This window comes from Gracilinanus agilis, chromosome 2, assembly GCF_016433145.1.
Source record: "Gracilinanus agilis isolate LMUSP501 chromosome 2, AgileGrace, whole genome shotgun sequence".
Classification (NCBI taxonomy): Eukaryota; Metazoa; Chordata; class Mammalia; order Didelphimorphia; family Didelphidae; genus Gracilinanus; species Gracilinanus agilis.
The window spans coordinates 467,422,640-467,438,504 of record NC_058131.1 but is presented as its reverse complement, the minus strand read 5'-3'; the positions used below and the strand labels follow the sequence as shown (position 1 = coordinate 467,438,504).

General features: G+C 35.9%; 1 protein-coding gene across 2 annotated transcripts in view; it reads left to right on the top strand.

The window, feature by feature from the left end:
- MNAT1 (MNAT1 component of CDK activating kinase) overlaps positions 1-15,865 on the top strand; it is a 341,857-nt gene that overhangs the window by 179,886 nt on the left and 146,106 nt on the right. For both annotated transcript variants that reach the window (XM_044664870.1, XM_044664869.1), the window contains exons 2-3: positions 10,949-11,101; positions 14,293-14,366. In XM_044664870.1, the coding sequence (XP_044520805.1) occupies positions 10,949-11,101; positions 14,293-14,366 (227 nt within the window). The remainder of the gene's footprint in view (positions 1-10,948; positions 11,102-14,292; positions 14,367-15,865) is intronic.

Below are 15,865 nucleotides of genomic sequence, written 5' to 3'. Positions count from 1 at the left end.
TTCCTTCCTTCCTTCCTTCCTTCCTTCCTTCCTTCCTTTCTTTTTTATTAAAACCCTTACCTTACAAAAACCTTAAAAAACCTTACAATACTGTGTATTGGCTCCAAGGCAGAAGACTGGTTAGGGTAGGCAATGGGGGTCAAATGACTTGCCCAGGGTCACACAGCTGGGAAGTGTCTGAGGCCAGATTTGAACCTAGGACCTCCCGTCTCTAGGCCCTCATTTCATTTTCTGTCATATTAGCCAATCATATAGGGGTGGGTTGGTATTGAGAACTACCTGTTCATATCCTTTGATGATCTATTAATTGGGGAATGGCTTGTATTCTTGTGTGCTAGACTCATTTCTCTATGTATCAGACCAATGAGGCCTTTATTAGAAAGACTTGTGAAAATTTTTTGCAATGTTACAATTACTGTGTATTCCTCTCCATCCTATTTCCTTCTGTTTATTTTCTGACTTCCACCTTCTTCAATTTGCTCTCTTTTCCTTCAGCCCCACCCCACATTCTCTTATCCTCTCCTGCAGGGTAAGATAGATTTCAATACCCAATTCACCATGTATGCACATCCCTCCTTGAGACAGTTCTGATGAGTAAGGTTCAAATGTTCTCTGTTATACCTCCCCCATCTTCCCTCTACTGTAAAAGCTCTTTTTATGTCTCTTTTATGTGAGATAATTTATTTCATGCTTTTTCCCCTTCCTCCTCTCAATGAGTTCCTCTTTCACATGTCTTAATTTTATTTTTTGTAAAATATCAGCCCATCATATTTATCTAACACTCTTGCCTTCTCTTTATGTATATACTGTCTAACTGCCCTATTAATGATTAAGTTCTTTGGTTATAAGAATCTCTTCCCATATAGGAGTGTATACAGTTTAACCTTATTGAACACCTTTTTGATTTCTCTTTTCTGTTTACCTCTTTATGCTTCTCCAGTCTTGTATTTGAGAGTCAGATTTTACATTCAGTTCTGGTCTTTTCAGCTCTGGAATGTTTGAAAGTCCTCTCTTTCATTAAATACCCTTTTTTCCCCCTGAAAGGATTATATTCAGTTTTCCTGGGTGTTTCTCGGTTGAAGTCCTAGTTCTTTTGTCCTCTGGAATATCATATTTCAGGTCCTCTGATCCTTTAATGTAAAAACTGCTAAATATTGTGTTTTCCTGATTGTGGTTCCACAATATTTGATGTATATCTTCTTGGCAGTTTGCATTATTGTCTCCTTGACCTGAGAGTTTTGCAATTTGGTAATAATATTCATGGGAGTTATATTTTTGCAATCTCTTTCAAAGGGTGATTGGTGGATTCTTTCAATATCTATTTTTTCTCTCTGGTTCTAGAATATCAGAATAGTTTTCCTTATGATTTCTTGAAAGATATTAAGCTCTTTTTTAAAAAAAATACAACTTTTAGGTATCCAATAAATTCTTATATTTTTTTTCTCCTGGATTTATTTTCCAGGTTAGTTGTTTTTCCAATTAGATATTTCACATTTTCTTCTATTTTTTCCATTCTTTTGATATTGTTTGATTGTTTCTTGATAACTCATTGAGTCAATAACTTCCACTTACACAATTCTAATTTTTAAGGTATAATTTTCTTAGGTGAGCTTTTGTATCTCCTTTTCCATTTGAATTTTCAATTCTACTTTATTGAGTTCTTTTCCTCAGTGAATTTGTGTACTTCTTTTTCCATATATCCAATTCTGGCTTTTATGAAGCTCTTCTCTTAAGTGCATTTTTGCATATCCTTGTCCATTTAGCTAATTCTGCTTTTTTTTTTTAAACCCTTAACTTCTGTGTATTGGTGGAAGAGTGGTAAGGGTGGGCAATGGGGGTCAAGTGACTTGCCCAGGGTCACACAGCTGGGAAGTGTCTGAGGCCAGATTTGAAAATAGGACCTCTCGTCTCTAGGCCTGACTCTCAATCTACTGAGCTACCCATCTGCCCCCAGCTAATTCTGCTTTTTAAGGAGTTTTTCATTCATTAGATTTCTTTACCTCTTTTACCAATTGGGCTATTCTATTTTTTAAGATTTTTTTTTTTGTGTGTGTGTGTGTCTCCTTTATCAAGCTGTAGGTTCTTTTTTTCATGATTTTTAAAATATTATTCATTTATTTTCCCAATTTTTCTTCTATCTCTTATTTGATTTTTAAAATTGTTTTTGAGCTCCCCTAGTAATACTTTTTGGGTTTGAGAGCAATTCATATGTTTCTTGGAGATTTTGGATGCAGAAGTACTTACTTTTGTTGGCTTTTTCAGAGTTTGTGTTTGGAACTTCTCTGTCACCATAATAACTTCCCATGTTGAGTTTCTTTCTTTTTTTCGTTTGCTCATTTATCAGCCTTTTTATTTTATTTTAATTTGAAAAACTGAAAAAGTTGAGCTCTATAGCTGAGGTGAAGAGAACACTGTTCTAAGATTTAGGTTCTTTGTATAGATGCCTCTAGTGCTGGCCCTGGGAATCTATTTTATTTTCAGTTCTTCCAAAGAGGTATGATATAAGGAAAAGGGTGTTTAATATTCACCAGGCCTATTCTCTTGTCTGTAACCACAGGCACTCTTTTCTGCCTCAGAATTGTGACTAGGGTCCTCTACTCTTCTGTGGCCACAACTGCTGGTATATGCTAGTTCCCCACCCCCTCAACCTTGCCCCAAGATCATTTCTAGATCTTTGTATGGGCCATGCAACAAGAGTCTTGTACTGTATTATCTTTCTGAGCAGTTGTCCAACCCCACCTAACTGTCTGAGAGAGGTGATTTGAGAGCCCCAGAAATCTTTGCTACTACTTCAGCTCCCATTGCTATTGCCACTGTGGGATCTACGCTGGTGCTGCACTCTCCCTCCAACTTGGTGTATTAGATCCCTTGTGCTGGTCTTCTAAGTTGTTTTGGGCTGAAAAATTATTTCACCTCATCTTTTCATGGCCTATGCTACTACAGAATTCATTCTGAGGCATAATAGTTTTTTTGGGAGGGTAATTTGGTAGAGATAAGATGGGTCCGTTATGTTCTCCATCATCTTGACTCTTTGGATTTCACTATCTTTAATTGTTTTTGGTTTAGTCAGCTGTAAGTTGAGGAATTTTACCTTCTCTGTTATTAATAAATTTTGTACAAATTGTCCTGTCTGTTGGGAGTATTGCTAACCATTACTTTGATCTTCTTCTTGTCCCTAGCTTAGCTAAAAAAACAAACAAAAAAACACTTTATTACCCATTGTCTATATTGCCATTTTCAGCTTGTTCTGAGCTGTATCATCCCTGATTCTGTTCTTACAGGGATATAGATCCTTTTTTATATTCATTATACACACACACACACACACACACACACACACACACAATATGTACATATATATATATATGCCTCATTACACATGCACACATACCTGCCCTTGCTTCTATCTTCTGTTTACATATTTTAAAAACTGAAATATTTTGTGTGTATTGAATGCTAACCTTTTTTTCTTCCTCATTGGTTATTATGAAATTAGCTACTTATAATTTCTACACAAGGACACAGAAAATAATTCTTTCCTCATTAGTCCCAGTTCTGAATGGTTACCATAATACTCTTGGTAAAAAAAAATTTGACAAAGGAAATGAGACAACAATGAATGATAAAATCCACTAAGGTTTTCTTTAATATTTCTAGAAAAACTTCATCTAATCTATTGCAGACAATTAAATTTCTGTTCTTGTCTTTAAAATCTCTGGGGAATGGAAGTTTTCAGTTTTCCTTTATTCCCAGATTTGGACTAGCTCCACAGCTTTTCATAATTTCAGACTACGAATTAGGTAGAATTATTAATGTACTATACTGCTTCAAATCTGGAAAGTATCCAAGTTTCTAAGTAAATGATTGAGAAATGTCTGGGCTTACCCTCTCTAGGACATAGAATTAAAAAGCACCCTGAAAATCATCTTATCCACCTATCTCTTCTTATGTATGAGAAGACTGAAGACACATGTGTTAATTGTATATTCTTTTTTTTTGTTTTTGTTTTTTTTTAAACATTTATTAATATTCATTTTTAACATGGTTACATGATTCATGCTCCTACTTTCCCCTTCACCCCCCGCACTCCCCCCACCCATGGCCAATGCACATTTCCACTAGTTTTGTCATGTGTCCTTGATCAAGACCTATTTCCAAATTGTTGGTAGTTGCATTGGTGTGGTAGTTTCGAGTCCACACCCTCAATCATGTCCACCCCGACCCATGCGTTCAAGCAGTTGTTTTTCTTATATGTTTCCTCTCCTATAGTTCTTCCTCTGAATGTGGGCAGCGTTCTTTACCATAAATCCCTCAAAATTGTCCTGGGTCATTGTATTGCTGCTAGTACAGAAGTCCATTCCATTCGATTTTTCCACAGTATGTCAGTCTCTGTGTACAGTGTTCTTCTGGCTCTGCTCCTTTCGCTCTGCATCAGTTCCTGGAGGTCTCTCCAGTTCGCCTGGAACTCCTCCAGTTTATTATTCCTTTTAGCCCAATAGTGTTCCATCACCCGCATATACCACAGTTTGTTCAGCCATTCCCCAATTTAATTGTATATTCTATTGCAAAGCTGACTAAAATTCATTTTCCTTTTCCTTTTCTAATTCTTTTTCTATTACCCTCTTTTCTTTAACCATATTTCAATTTCAATTCATTTTCTTTGATTTGGTCATCAGTCAAATAAGAATACCAAAAAACTCCTTGTTTTATTACCCATGTTTTTGTCTTCGAAGCAAACTGAAGTAAAAATATTCAGAATCCCTGGAGATATTGAAAGTAATATTTGGGAAAGGAAAAACAGATCATAGAAAGACGTAGAAAGAGAATTGACTAAATAACTTTCCATTATTTTTTCTCTGCCTATTCTGTGCCCTGATCTAGACTCTTACCTTTTCTTTTATAACTAGAATCAGGCTCCTTCCTCTCTAATCACAACCACTATTCTAGTTCATTGCCTGGGCTATTTCAATAATCCACAATTGATATTCTTGCCATAGTTTTCCTCTCTGAATTACCCTATATTTAGCTGCCAGAGTAATACTACTTTACAGCACAGATCTGAACATTTTACTCCTCTGCTCCAAAAACCTCAGTGGCTCCTGGTTGCTTTGATAATAAAATTTAAACTATTTTATTTGGCACTTAAAGCCCATTGCAATTTGACTCCATCCTACTATATGACAATTATTCATTTCTTCCCTGCATATACTCTCTGTGATATAGTTAATCTTGAATTCTTCACATACTCTGTTCCATCTCCTTTTTTGTGCATTGGCACAAACCTGATTCCTAGAATGCATTCCTTTTTCATTTCTGTCATTAAAAAGCTTAGCTCAAATGCTACCTTTTTTTATTGTTTTCTTTTAAATAACCCTTACCTTGTCTTAGAACTGACACTAAGTATCAGTTCCAAGTCAGAAGAGCAGTAAGGGCTTGGCAGTGGGAGTTAAGTTCTTGGGCAAGGTCACATAGCTAGGAAGGGTCTGAAGTCGAATTTGAACCCAGGACCTTTCTCCAGGCCTCACTCTCTCTTTACTGAAATGCATACCTGCCCCACTACTTTTTTTTTGCAATGCGTTTTTTTTTTTATCCTTTGACTGCTAGGGTCTTCCCTCCAAGTCCTGTTTCCCCATGCCTCCTTTTTAAAAATTTTATTTATATTGCTTTTGCTGTATAACTTCTTTGAGGTATTCATAGATCTAAAGCAAGAAAGTACTTTAGAAGCATTTAGCCTAGCCTGAATTCAGGGATGTTAAGAGACTATGTTTTGTCACACACAGTGTTTGGGGCTAGTCCTAACTTGGAGCTTTTCTGGTGTTCAGGTTTGGCACTGGAAGGAAATGAACAAACAGTGTGTAAGTAAAGAATAACCAGCAAAAATACAGCATTGGTTCAATTGGACATATCTCCCTCACCCCGCCATGGGGTTTCTTTGGTCAAAAGGATCAATATGTATATTGTGGGTAGTCCCAATAAAAGAGTATAATATCAAGATGACTGACTAAGGAGGATAGCTAGATCAATGAGTCATGGTTTTGTTTGTATCTTTCTTTCTCTACTGGCTCTTCAGAATGACTGTGAAGACTGTTTCCCAAGAATCTATTAAGAATCTGTCCCAGTGGTTGATACTCAAGTGGTTGATATTCTTAGGGAAAACATTATCATTTGGGTACATCACTCAATCCCTTTAGCAGGGGTCAGCAGCGTATGGTTCTCGAGCCATATCTGGCTCTTTTGAGGGCCAGACATGGCTCTTTCTGCAGGAGCCATAAAGTCAATTTTTTTTTCAGGCGCTGTTATAGGAGCACGCACTGTGAGCACTGTACGGCTCTCACAAAATTACATTTTAAAAAATGTGGCGTTTGTGGCTCTCATGGCCAAAAAGCTTGCCGACCCCTGCTCTTTAGGGATAGAAACCTTTCCCTTCTTTGCTAACAGAAAATCCAAGCCTAACCTTTTTTTTCCTTCTTTTTTTAAACCCATGCCTTCTGTCTAAGAATTAATGTTGTGCATTGTTTCCAAGGCAGAAGAATGACAAGGACTAGGCAGAGGGGTTCAAGTGACTTGCCCAGGATCACACAGCTAGGAAATGTCTAAAGACACATTTGAACTTAGGACCTCCCATTTCTAATCCTGACCCTGAGCCACCTAGCTGCCTGTAGGCCTAGCTCATTTTAAAGAATGACCAGTTGGTTCTGACTGATCTGATCTCTGAGAATCTACTCAAGGGATGAAGAGACAAAAATTTTTGCAATTAATAGTTACCCTCCTAATGTGAAGTGGTAATGAGTAAGGTAGGCAATAAATTATAAACCTGAATACAGCCTATCTCTTTGGTCCCTAGTTAATTTGAGATTTTCTCCTTATCACCACCCAGATAATGTTCTTTGGCTCACCATATAGATCTGCATCCTCTTTGAAGGCCTCTGTTGATAAGTTGCCCCTTCAGTGAGACTGAGTAAAAACTCATCAAATATATTAAGGTATTCTCTTTCATCCAGGCGAATGTGTACTTTCCATGGTTATTCAGAGACTGTTTAACCTCTCCTATGTAATAAGAAAGCAAAATAAACCTAACAGTTCTACCCATTGGTTCCCTTTCTGTTCCAGGGAAGGAGTTGTACAAACATGATGAAGGAAAGGAAAGGAAAGTTGGCAGTTGAGGGAGACAGAAGGTTTTTTCCCCCCTGGAATATATGGATCATTCTGAGGGGTCAGGGACCTTGATGTCCAGATGACTCCTTTCAGAGAATGGAACAGGAATGTATATATAGGGGCATATTCCAGGACAATGTCTAAAAGCAATTTGTCCTTATTAGATTAGCATTCTTTAAAGTTGTATTTAAGAAACTAGAGAAACTTCCCCCTTCTGAGCGTTTTGTTGATTCATCTTGGATACAATCTCAGTGGTTAGGGCATGATGAAAAAGTTGTAGATTAAAGAGTTCATTCCATTGTTCAATAATGCCAGTGTTCTGAAGGTGGTATAGGAAGTAGAAAACCCATCAGAGATGGTAGTTGCTGACTTGATCCTTAGATCTCCTTTAAAGTAAAATGAGTATCGTGATCAGAGGCAGTGGTACAGGCAGTTTAATAAAGAAGAAGATTATTTTCTTCAGAAGCTTTGATGGTGATTTCCAGGGTGATAGATTTATTACATAATCTATATAGCATGTACTAAATAAATATCATTTGCATTAAAGACAAACCCATTACACTAAGATGAGAGAAGAGGGCTAACATAATATACGCATTATCTTAATGATCTTAAGGAGATCATTTTGATCCCATGCCAGCATAGTATCATAGTCATCGTATCTGAATTGGTGGTAGATTAGTCTTTGCTATTCTTGTTAGAAGATCAACTTGATTTTACATTTGAGTGGTATTATGTCTCGGAAGAACACCCACATGTTCACAAATAACTCTACATGGGGGAGAAATATTAGCAGAAATTCTCCATTGTTATTGACTCCAAAGGGGGAGGAGCTTTTGATTGTCTAGTACTGTTCCTTTTAGGCCCCAGATGGACCACTCATTCAGACTCATGGCCACTACTCAAGAATTCTCTAGAATAAAAATATAAGTTCTTCTTTTAAACTTTTATTGCCCTATACATTCTGATTCCCAACCTATTGTTTCAGTTTACTTTAATTTATTTCAGTTAACAAACCTTGTAGCAAATGTGTATAGTCAAGCAAAATTAATTCCTACATTGGCCCTATTGAAAAAGTATGTGTCTTAGTCTGTATCCCTAGTCTGTCACTTTTTTATCAGGAGATGAGTAGCATGTTTCATCCCGAGTCCTCTGGAATTGTGGCACTACCTATCTTTCTCTCCTCCTTGGTTATTATTATTCCTCCTCCTGAACTCTGTGGTCGGGCAAAACGAGGCGTCTCTGTCTTCCTCACACTTGACACTCTATCTCCTATTTTCATGCCTTAGTAATGCCATTCCCATATGCCTAGAATGCACTCCTTACCTCTGCCATATAATCTTTTTCTTCTTTTAAGCCTTTCATAATCCTCTCAGCTGCTTGTAACTCCCTTTTAAACTACCTTAAATATTTAATTAGTTTGTATATATTTGTGTTTATATTTATGTTGCATATAGTTTTATATATTTGTTTTCTCTCTTTTTAGAATATAAGATTATTTTGGGTAAGATTGTTCAATTCTATTTGCATTCCCAGTACCTCACACAGTATCTGGCACTTAGTAAGTACTTAATAAACATTTGTTAATTGTTAATTGACTGATGAAGCTCTTACTCACTTCATTCCTCAGGACTTTCTTACCCAGCCCTGTAGCTTACAGTTCAGCTCATGAAGACTTAGCATGATTGCTATCCTTCAGAGTGATGTCGATATCCAGATTAATGGTTGTCACATTCCAGTGTAACATTCTTCTTTTAGTGGGTAAAGTAATTAGTGAATCAGGCAAAATATCAGTCCTTAGAAGATAGGTCCTTGTTTGGGGGGGTAGAGGGGGATGTCAACTGGTCTGGCAGAGAACTAAAGTTGTTGGACTTGGAACTGAGCCTTTCACTTAGATATGTCCTATTCTCAAAGGTTAGTAACATTTTTGAAACCTGCATGAGTTCAGTCTTGGAAATACCATTTCTGTTAAACAGGAATCCCCCTGTCCTTTATCTGTCTTGTTAGAGGAGCTATCTTGCATCATCATAATAGAAAACTATGAAAAAAAGAGAGTGATTATATGACTTAATCATCTGTTCAGTAGGAAGAGGGCCCCCAAAGTGGCAAATAGCTACTTAGATTTTTTTAAAAAGTTTTTTTTTTTTTTACTCTTAACTTCACAGACATCAACAAACATCAATCTTTCCATATGCATGGGATAATAGAATAGAGGATTGTATACAAAGTCATAAATATGGAACATAGCTTGTATTTAAAAAGAAAATTCAACCTGTTAATTTTCAAGTTTTTCCTGCTTGTCTATGTTTTCCTACTGAGCCTCTTTCTCTTCCCTTCTGTGCATTTTTAGAAATGTTATGATGATTCTCTTTCCATTATAGCTAATATTTCTAAAAACATGATTTTGATAGTTTGCATAGCACTTCATATATATTATCTTATTGAGCCTGTAAAAGAGATGATTATTACCCTCATTTTAAAGATAAAGAAATTGAGACTGGAGAAATTAACAGAATTGCCTGAGTCATGCAAGTAGTAAATATTTCAGATAGTATTCAAACTCAGGTCTTCTTGATTTCTAGTCTAGTGCTGTATTCAAAAAGGCACCTAGGTTTTACAGTAATTACTTTTCAAAAATGTTATAGAATAAGTGTTAATTCTGATAAGCTTTGACTCTAGAAGACTTAACAGTTGTGTAATCTGGCTCTTCCCTTTGGTCCCTGACAAAGACTTTGCTTGGCTTGGTTGGTCCTTTTGAATAATGAGCTCTAAGACATGTACCTCCAGAGGGCAACATGTCTTCACTGTAGTAGTGGATATCAATGTCTTCAAGAATTGGGATTTTTTTCTTTTGATTCTGTCTACCAAATTGTTGCAGGTACCTTATTTAAAGGAAGTGAAGGTATGTAGGACTCTTGCTAAGTGAAAACAATTTGCTTCTGTCTAGCTTCAGCCACAACAATAGATAAAAAGGCAATAGTGAGGACAAAAAGTAGAATCTATACCACTCAGAGGTTGTAGGTTCCACTGTGTTGTTGAAGTCAGTAATGTCCCTAGCCGGCCACTAGTGAGATAATTTTTAGGTTCCTATAGCTCCTTTAAGCTTCCAGGTGCTATATGCTTTACTCATTAGGATTGATGTAAGTGGACATTGTATTCACTATAAAGTACTTCAGCTTTCTACATCTCCATCAGTATTAAGCAAATAATTTTCATCTCTTTTAAGACCCAGTATTTGGTATTAATGACCTTGGATGTCTGGGCTACTTCCAAGGGTTTCTGTTTGACTGTCCACACAATAATTGATGTAGTTGTTTCCATAAATGTCCATTCAGATACCAACTCCCCAAAGCCCAAGGCATTCATTCCTATAGTCACCCTGATGGACCACTTAAATATGACCTAGAATAAATTCAGGTAATAAGTAGAAGATCATAGTTGAACCTATTTCTTTTGACTTCAGAGCAAGTGTTCTTTGAATCTGGTGTCTGGTCAGTATCTACTATTTTTTTAGGTGCTTTATAAGTGACTTAAAATACAAATTAACCCTTTTATTCTTCACTTTATTGTTTATTCTGTCATTGCTTCTCGATAGTTCTCTCATTTGACCTCTTCCTTTCTTTAAAGTTGGACTTTTATTTCCAGATAATTAATCAAAATGTATATGGAAAGTTTACTAAATTAATTTAGTGTCTAAAGTAAATTTTGTCAAATTTCAAAGAAATTTCACAACTTAAGTTGTGAGCATTCATTTCACTGTCTTAAATGATGCATATTTTCCCCTTTCTCACAGGTGTGAAAGTTGTGTGGAACTTCTCTTTGTTAGAGGAGCTGGAAATTGTCCTGAATGTGGCACCCCACTTCGGAAGAGTAACTTTAGAGTACAGCTATTTGAAGACCCTATTGTTGATAAAGAAGTTGAGATTCGGAAAAAAGTGCTAAAGATGTAAGTATTATTACTTCCACAATTAAGTTTGACTGAAAACCATTATTGATATCTCTTGTAAGGGTATTTAATGACTCAGATTTAAGAAGAGTGAAGTCATGAACTGTACAGAAGGCAACCTTTGAAGAATAATGATCAGTCACATTTCTGTTAAGTAAAACTCAGACGTCATTGCAAAGGTTTAAAAAAATGCTGTTAATGATGTGGTGTGCAGATGATCATCAAAAAGTATTTATTAAATGTCTTCTATGTGTTAGACCCTAGTGATAAAAATACGTCTAATTATACTGTCCCTGTTACCAAGGAGTTTACAGTCTAAGAGGGAGACAACAAATATTTATAAATATATGCAGAACAAATGTAAAGTAGTTAAGTATAGGGTAGTTTGAAAAGGTTCTTTAACTGGTATTTGACTTTTGCCAACTTAGTCTGAACTATCTTGAAGAAGAAAAGAGATTCTATGAGGTAGAAGTGAGGACAGATTGTATTCTAAGTTTGGGAGTACATTTTAGCCATTTGCCAGTATAAAGGCATGAAGAAAGGAGATAAGAGTGTCCTATGTGAGGAACAACAGAGAGGCCAATGTTGTGTTTGTCAAGAAGTATGTAGGAAGTAATAATGTCTAATGGGCCTGGAAAAATAGTTGGGGAAATATTGTGAAGGACTTTAAAAGCTAAACAGAAGAGTTTATATTTGATTCTAGAGGCAGTAGAAAGCCTCTAATAGGGAGTAACATGATTAGATTTTCACTTAAGGAAAATTGCTTTGGCCATTGTGCAGGTTGTATCAGAGTGGTGAGATTCTTGAGTCAAGGTGATCAATCAGGCAGTTATAGGTTTCAGGATAAGAGATAATCAGTCTAAACTAAGGTAATTTTATTTAGAAAGAACAAAGATTATGGCGTTAGAAATGGCAAGATTTGCAACTGATTAGATATGTAGAATGAAGGAGAATAAAGAGTCAAGGATGATGATAATAATAATAATAAGACTACAAAACTAGAGACTAGAATAATGAACTAGAAGAATTTGACATAGAAGAGTTTGAAAGGCAGTAGATGTGAGAAGGAAAGAGGATGAGTAATGTTTTGGACGTGTTGAGTTTGAAATGCCCCTGGGATGGCTAGTTTAAATATCCAATAAACAATTGATGATGAAGCATAGAAGCTCAGAAGAGAAAATCGGGTTGAATTATATAAATTGGAAATCAGCTTTATAACAATAACAATAACAACAGAAACAATAATAATAGCATTTATAGAGTGCTTTAAGGCTTGCAAAGCACTTGAAAAATATCTTATTTTGTTCTCACAACAGCCCTGGGAGCTAAGTACTATCTTTATCTTTATTTTACAGTTGAGAAAACTGAAGCTGACCAAGGTTAAATGAGTTTTCCAGGGTAACACAGCTACTATGTGTCTGAGACTGGATTTGAATTCAGGTTTTTCTGACTCCAAGCACACTGTCCCCTGGAGCTGTATAAGAATGACAGTTGTAATCCAGGGGAGCTGATGAGGTCACTGTAAGTTTTGTTTAAAAATAAAAAAAACAGTAAAGCAGCAACACAAAAATAACAACAACTTTTATTTTAAAGAAAACAATCCATTTTCTTTGAGATATTATTAAGCTACTTGTGGTTAGTAGAGAAAACTCATGCTTTTTAAATTTGGTATATTTTCATTTCATCATATTTTCATTGTGTGGTATAAACCAGTGATGGGCAAACTTTTTAAAGAGGGGTCCAAAGGAAAGGAAATGCTCATCTGTCAGTCTGTTTCTAAGGCAACTCTTTCGAAGTTTCATTGTATTGTATCCTACTCATTGTATTCGTCAGAATAGGAATAATGTCAGATAGAACATTTCCAGGGGCTGCATCTGGCCCATGGGCTGTAATTTGCCCATCACTGGTATAAACTATCAGGCAGGTCCCAGATTGTAAAGGATTTTAAATGTCAAACAAAGCATTACATTTTTTATTCCAGTGCCTATAGGGATCCCCTGGAGCTTTTTGAGCAGGAGAATGAAATGGTTAGATTTGTGCGTTAGAAGTACCACTTTGGCAGCTGTGTGGCAGATAGACCAGTTTGGGTAGTAGATAGTAATTAGCTACTCACTGTTGTTCATTCCACTCATGATAGACAGTATGGCATCCTGTCTAGTGAACTGGCCTGCAACCTAGGAAGACTCAGTTCAGGTCCTGCTTCTTACATATTCTGGCATTGTGTCCCAGGACAGTGAATGAATCCCAGTGCTCTAGGCAATTCTTGAAGACTTAGTTACAGGGAAGGTGCTGACTTTCATTGGTAGAGGGAGTTTTCTCATTTGTGAATTCCTTATACCAAGCACACGTCTAGGTCCTATCTTATCCTTTATTCAACAAACATAAATTGAATATCTGCTATTTATAAATTGCTGTATTAGGTGCTGTAGGTAATGCTAAATGGGATGCAGCATGATCTCCAGCTTATTGGAGATTCCTTCCCCCCCTCTCCCCAACCCCCACTTAGTCAAAGTATAGTTATAGCACTTTCTATTCCTTTATTCAAAATAAACTCTATAGTTTGTCCCTGTGAAGGGAGAGACAGTTGCTATTCCTTTAGCATGCACTTTCCAAAGATTAAATTTACTTCATTCTTATATTTTACATTTATTTTTATAGAACTTAACAGTTTACAAAATACTTTCACAAATATTACTCATTTGATCTTCATCATAGCCTTGTCAGAAAGGAAGGGCAAATACTGTTATCTTTATTTACCCATAAGTACATGGAGACTCAACGTTTTTAGAGTTTTTAAGTGGCTAGCTCAGAATTACAGGTAAGATTGGAAGTCAGAATAAACTGTTTTTGTAATTTTAAATCCAGTGCCTTTTAAATAATTCAATTATGATTTAAGCTCATCCTCTGCCCCTTTAGCCCATAATTTTTTTCTCTTTAATATTAAAACATATTTTCTGTGCTGTACTGTACTCTTTGCTTCTTGTCTCATTTGTCTGATAAGTTGATTAAGCTAACACCTTCATGCCATTCTTAGACCTGAAGCAACAGAATAAAGGAGAGGACACACTCTTGTATGCAAATTAAAAAAAAACAATTCTTTGTCTTTGAATAGCATAAGAACTAAGAAAAAAGCAGCCTGATAAACCAGAAAGCTGGTGATGTAATAACTTGTTTTTTTTCTTCTCTTAAAGATATAATAAAAGAGAAGAAGACTTTCCTAGTCTAAGGGAATATAATGATTTCCTGGAAGAAGTTGAAGAAATTGGTATGTTTTAATGCTTGCATTTTTGATGTGATATGCCCTTGAGAGACCGTATGCTTTTAAAATGTTTCAGATGTCTAGGAGAACATCTCCTCTGTAATTCTTTAACAGGATTTGTTGTGGTAGCTACTGTTGATCTAATTACTTTTTCCTTGCACTTTAATCATGTTAGTCACATTTAGGGGACTGTATTCTTAAGTAATAAACATTTTATCTACTAGCATGGTAAATGGAGTAAGTGCTCCTTTAGAACTGCTATGGGAATATATTTTCTACAGTGTTGATGTTATATTATTGTTTAGTCATTTTTGACTCCTCATGACCATATTTTGAGGTTTTCTTGGCAAAGGTACTGAAATGGTTCACCATTTCCTACTCTAGCTCATTTTCCAGATGAAGAGACTGAGACGAATAGGGTTAATTGACTTACCCAGGGTCACACAGTTCAGATGCCAGATTTGAACTCAGATCTTTCTGATTACAGCCTATCCACTGTGCCAACTAGCACCCCTGATGTTACTAGAGAAGATTAAATAAAAGAAAAAAAAATTAAAATCCTCATGTCTAGATTAATAGAATCATACTTTAGATCAGAATTGGAAGGACTTGGAGGCAATTAGGTAGCTTAGGCAGCCAGGCCTAGAGGTAGAAGGTCCTGGGTTTAAATTTGTCCACAGATACTTCCTATCTGTGTGATCTTGGACAAGTCACTTAACTCTCATTGCCTAGCCCTTACCACTCTTCTGCCTTAGAACCAATACTAATATGGAAGGTAAGGGTTTTTTAAAAAATGGAAGCAAGAGTCTATATAGATAATGAAGCTTAAGCCCATAGAAGTTAAATCTATCATCCTTATTCTCTGTGACAAACCTATTGTTTAAATGACTCTCAGGCAACTACTATTGTATATCACAATAGCAGAATTTTTATGTTATTACACAGAAAATCAGAGGCTAGAGAGAAGCTTTGAATCTTATCTTTTTTGACCTGATTAGTTTAATCTAAACTTTCATCACAAGAAAGGGACAGTATTTATGGATACTTCATTTTATCAGATAGTTGTAAAGACAACCTGATCAAAATGCCACATGCACCCAAAATGCATGTCACTTTTAAAATTTAGCATACTTAATCTATTTAGCAGAAATATAGAAGTAAAAAAAGTAAGTAAAAGAGTTAGGAAAATTTAGTTAACTAGGGTTAAGTAGAATAACATAGTTGTTTAGAACTTTCATATGCATTATCATCTTTGACTTATAAAGCAGACATATGCAATAGGTATAGTAATTATTATTCTCTTTTGATAGATGAAGAAATTAAGGCTTGACTGGGTCAAGCAGCAAGATCCCACAATTAGTAAGTTGTAGAACTAGAACTTGAACACTGGATTCAAATTATTTTATGCTGTAAGACTTGACCTTTTTTGCCTCTTGAAAATTATATTCCCAGATTTTGCTTCCTTTATAGTAATTGCTGCATAGTCTTATGTGATCTTGACCCTG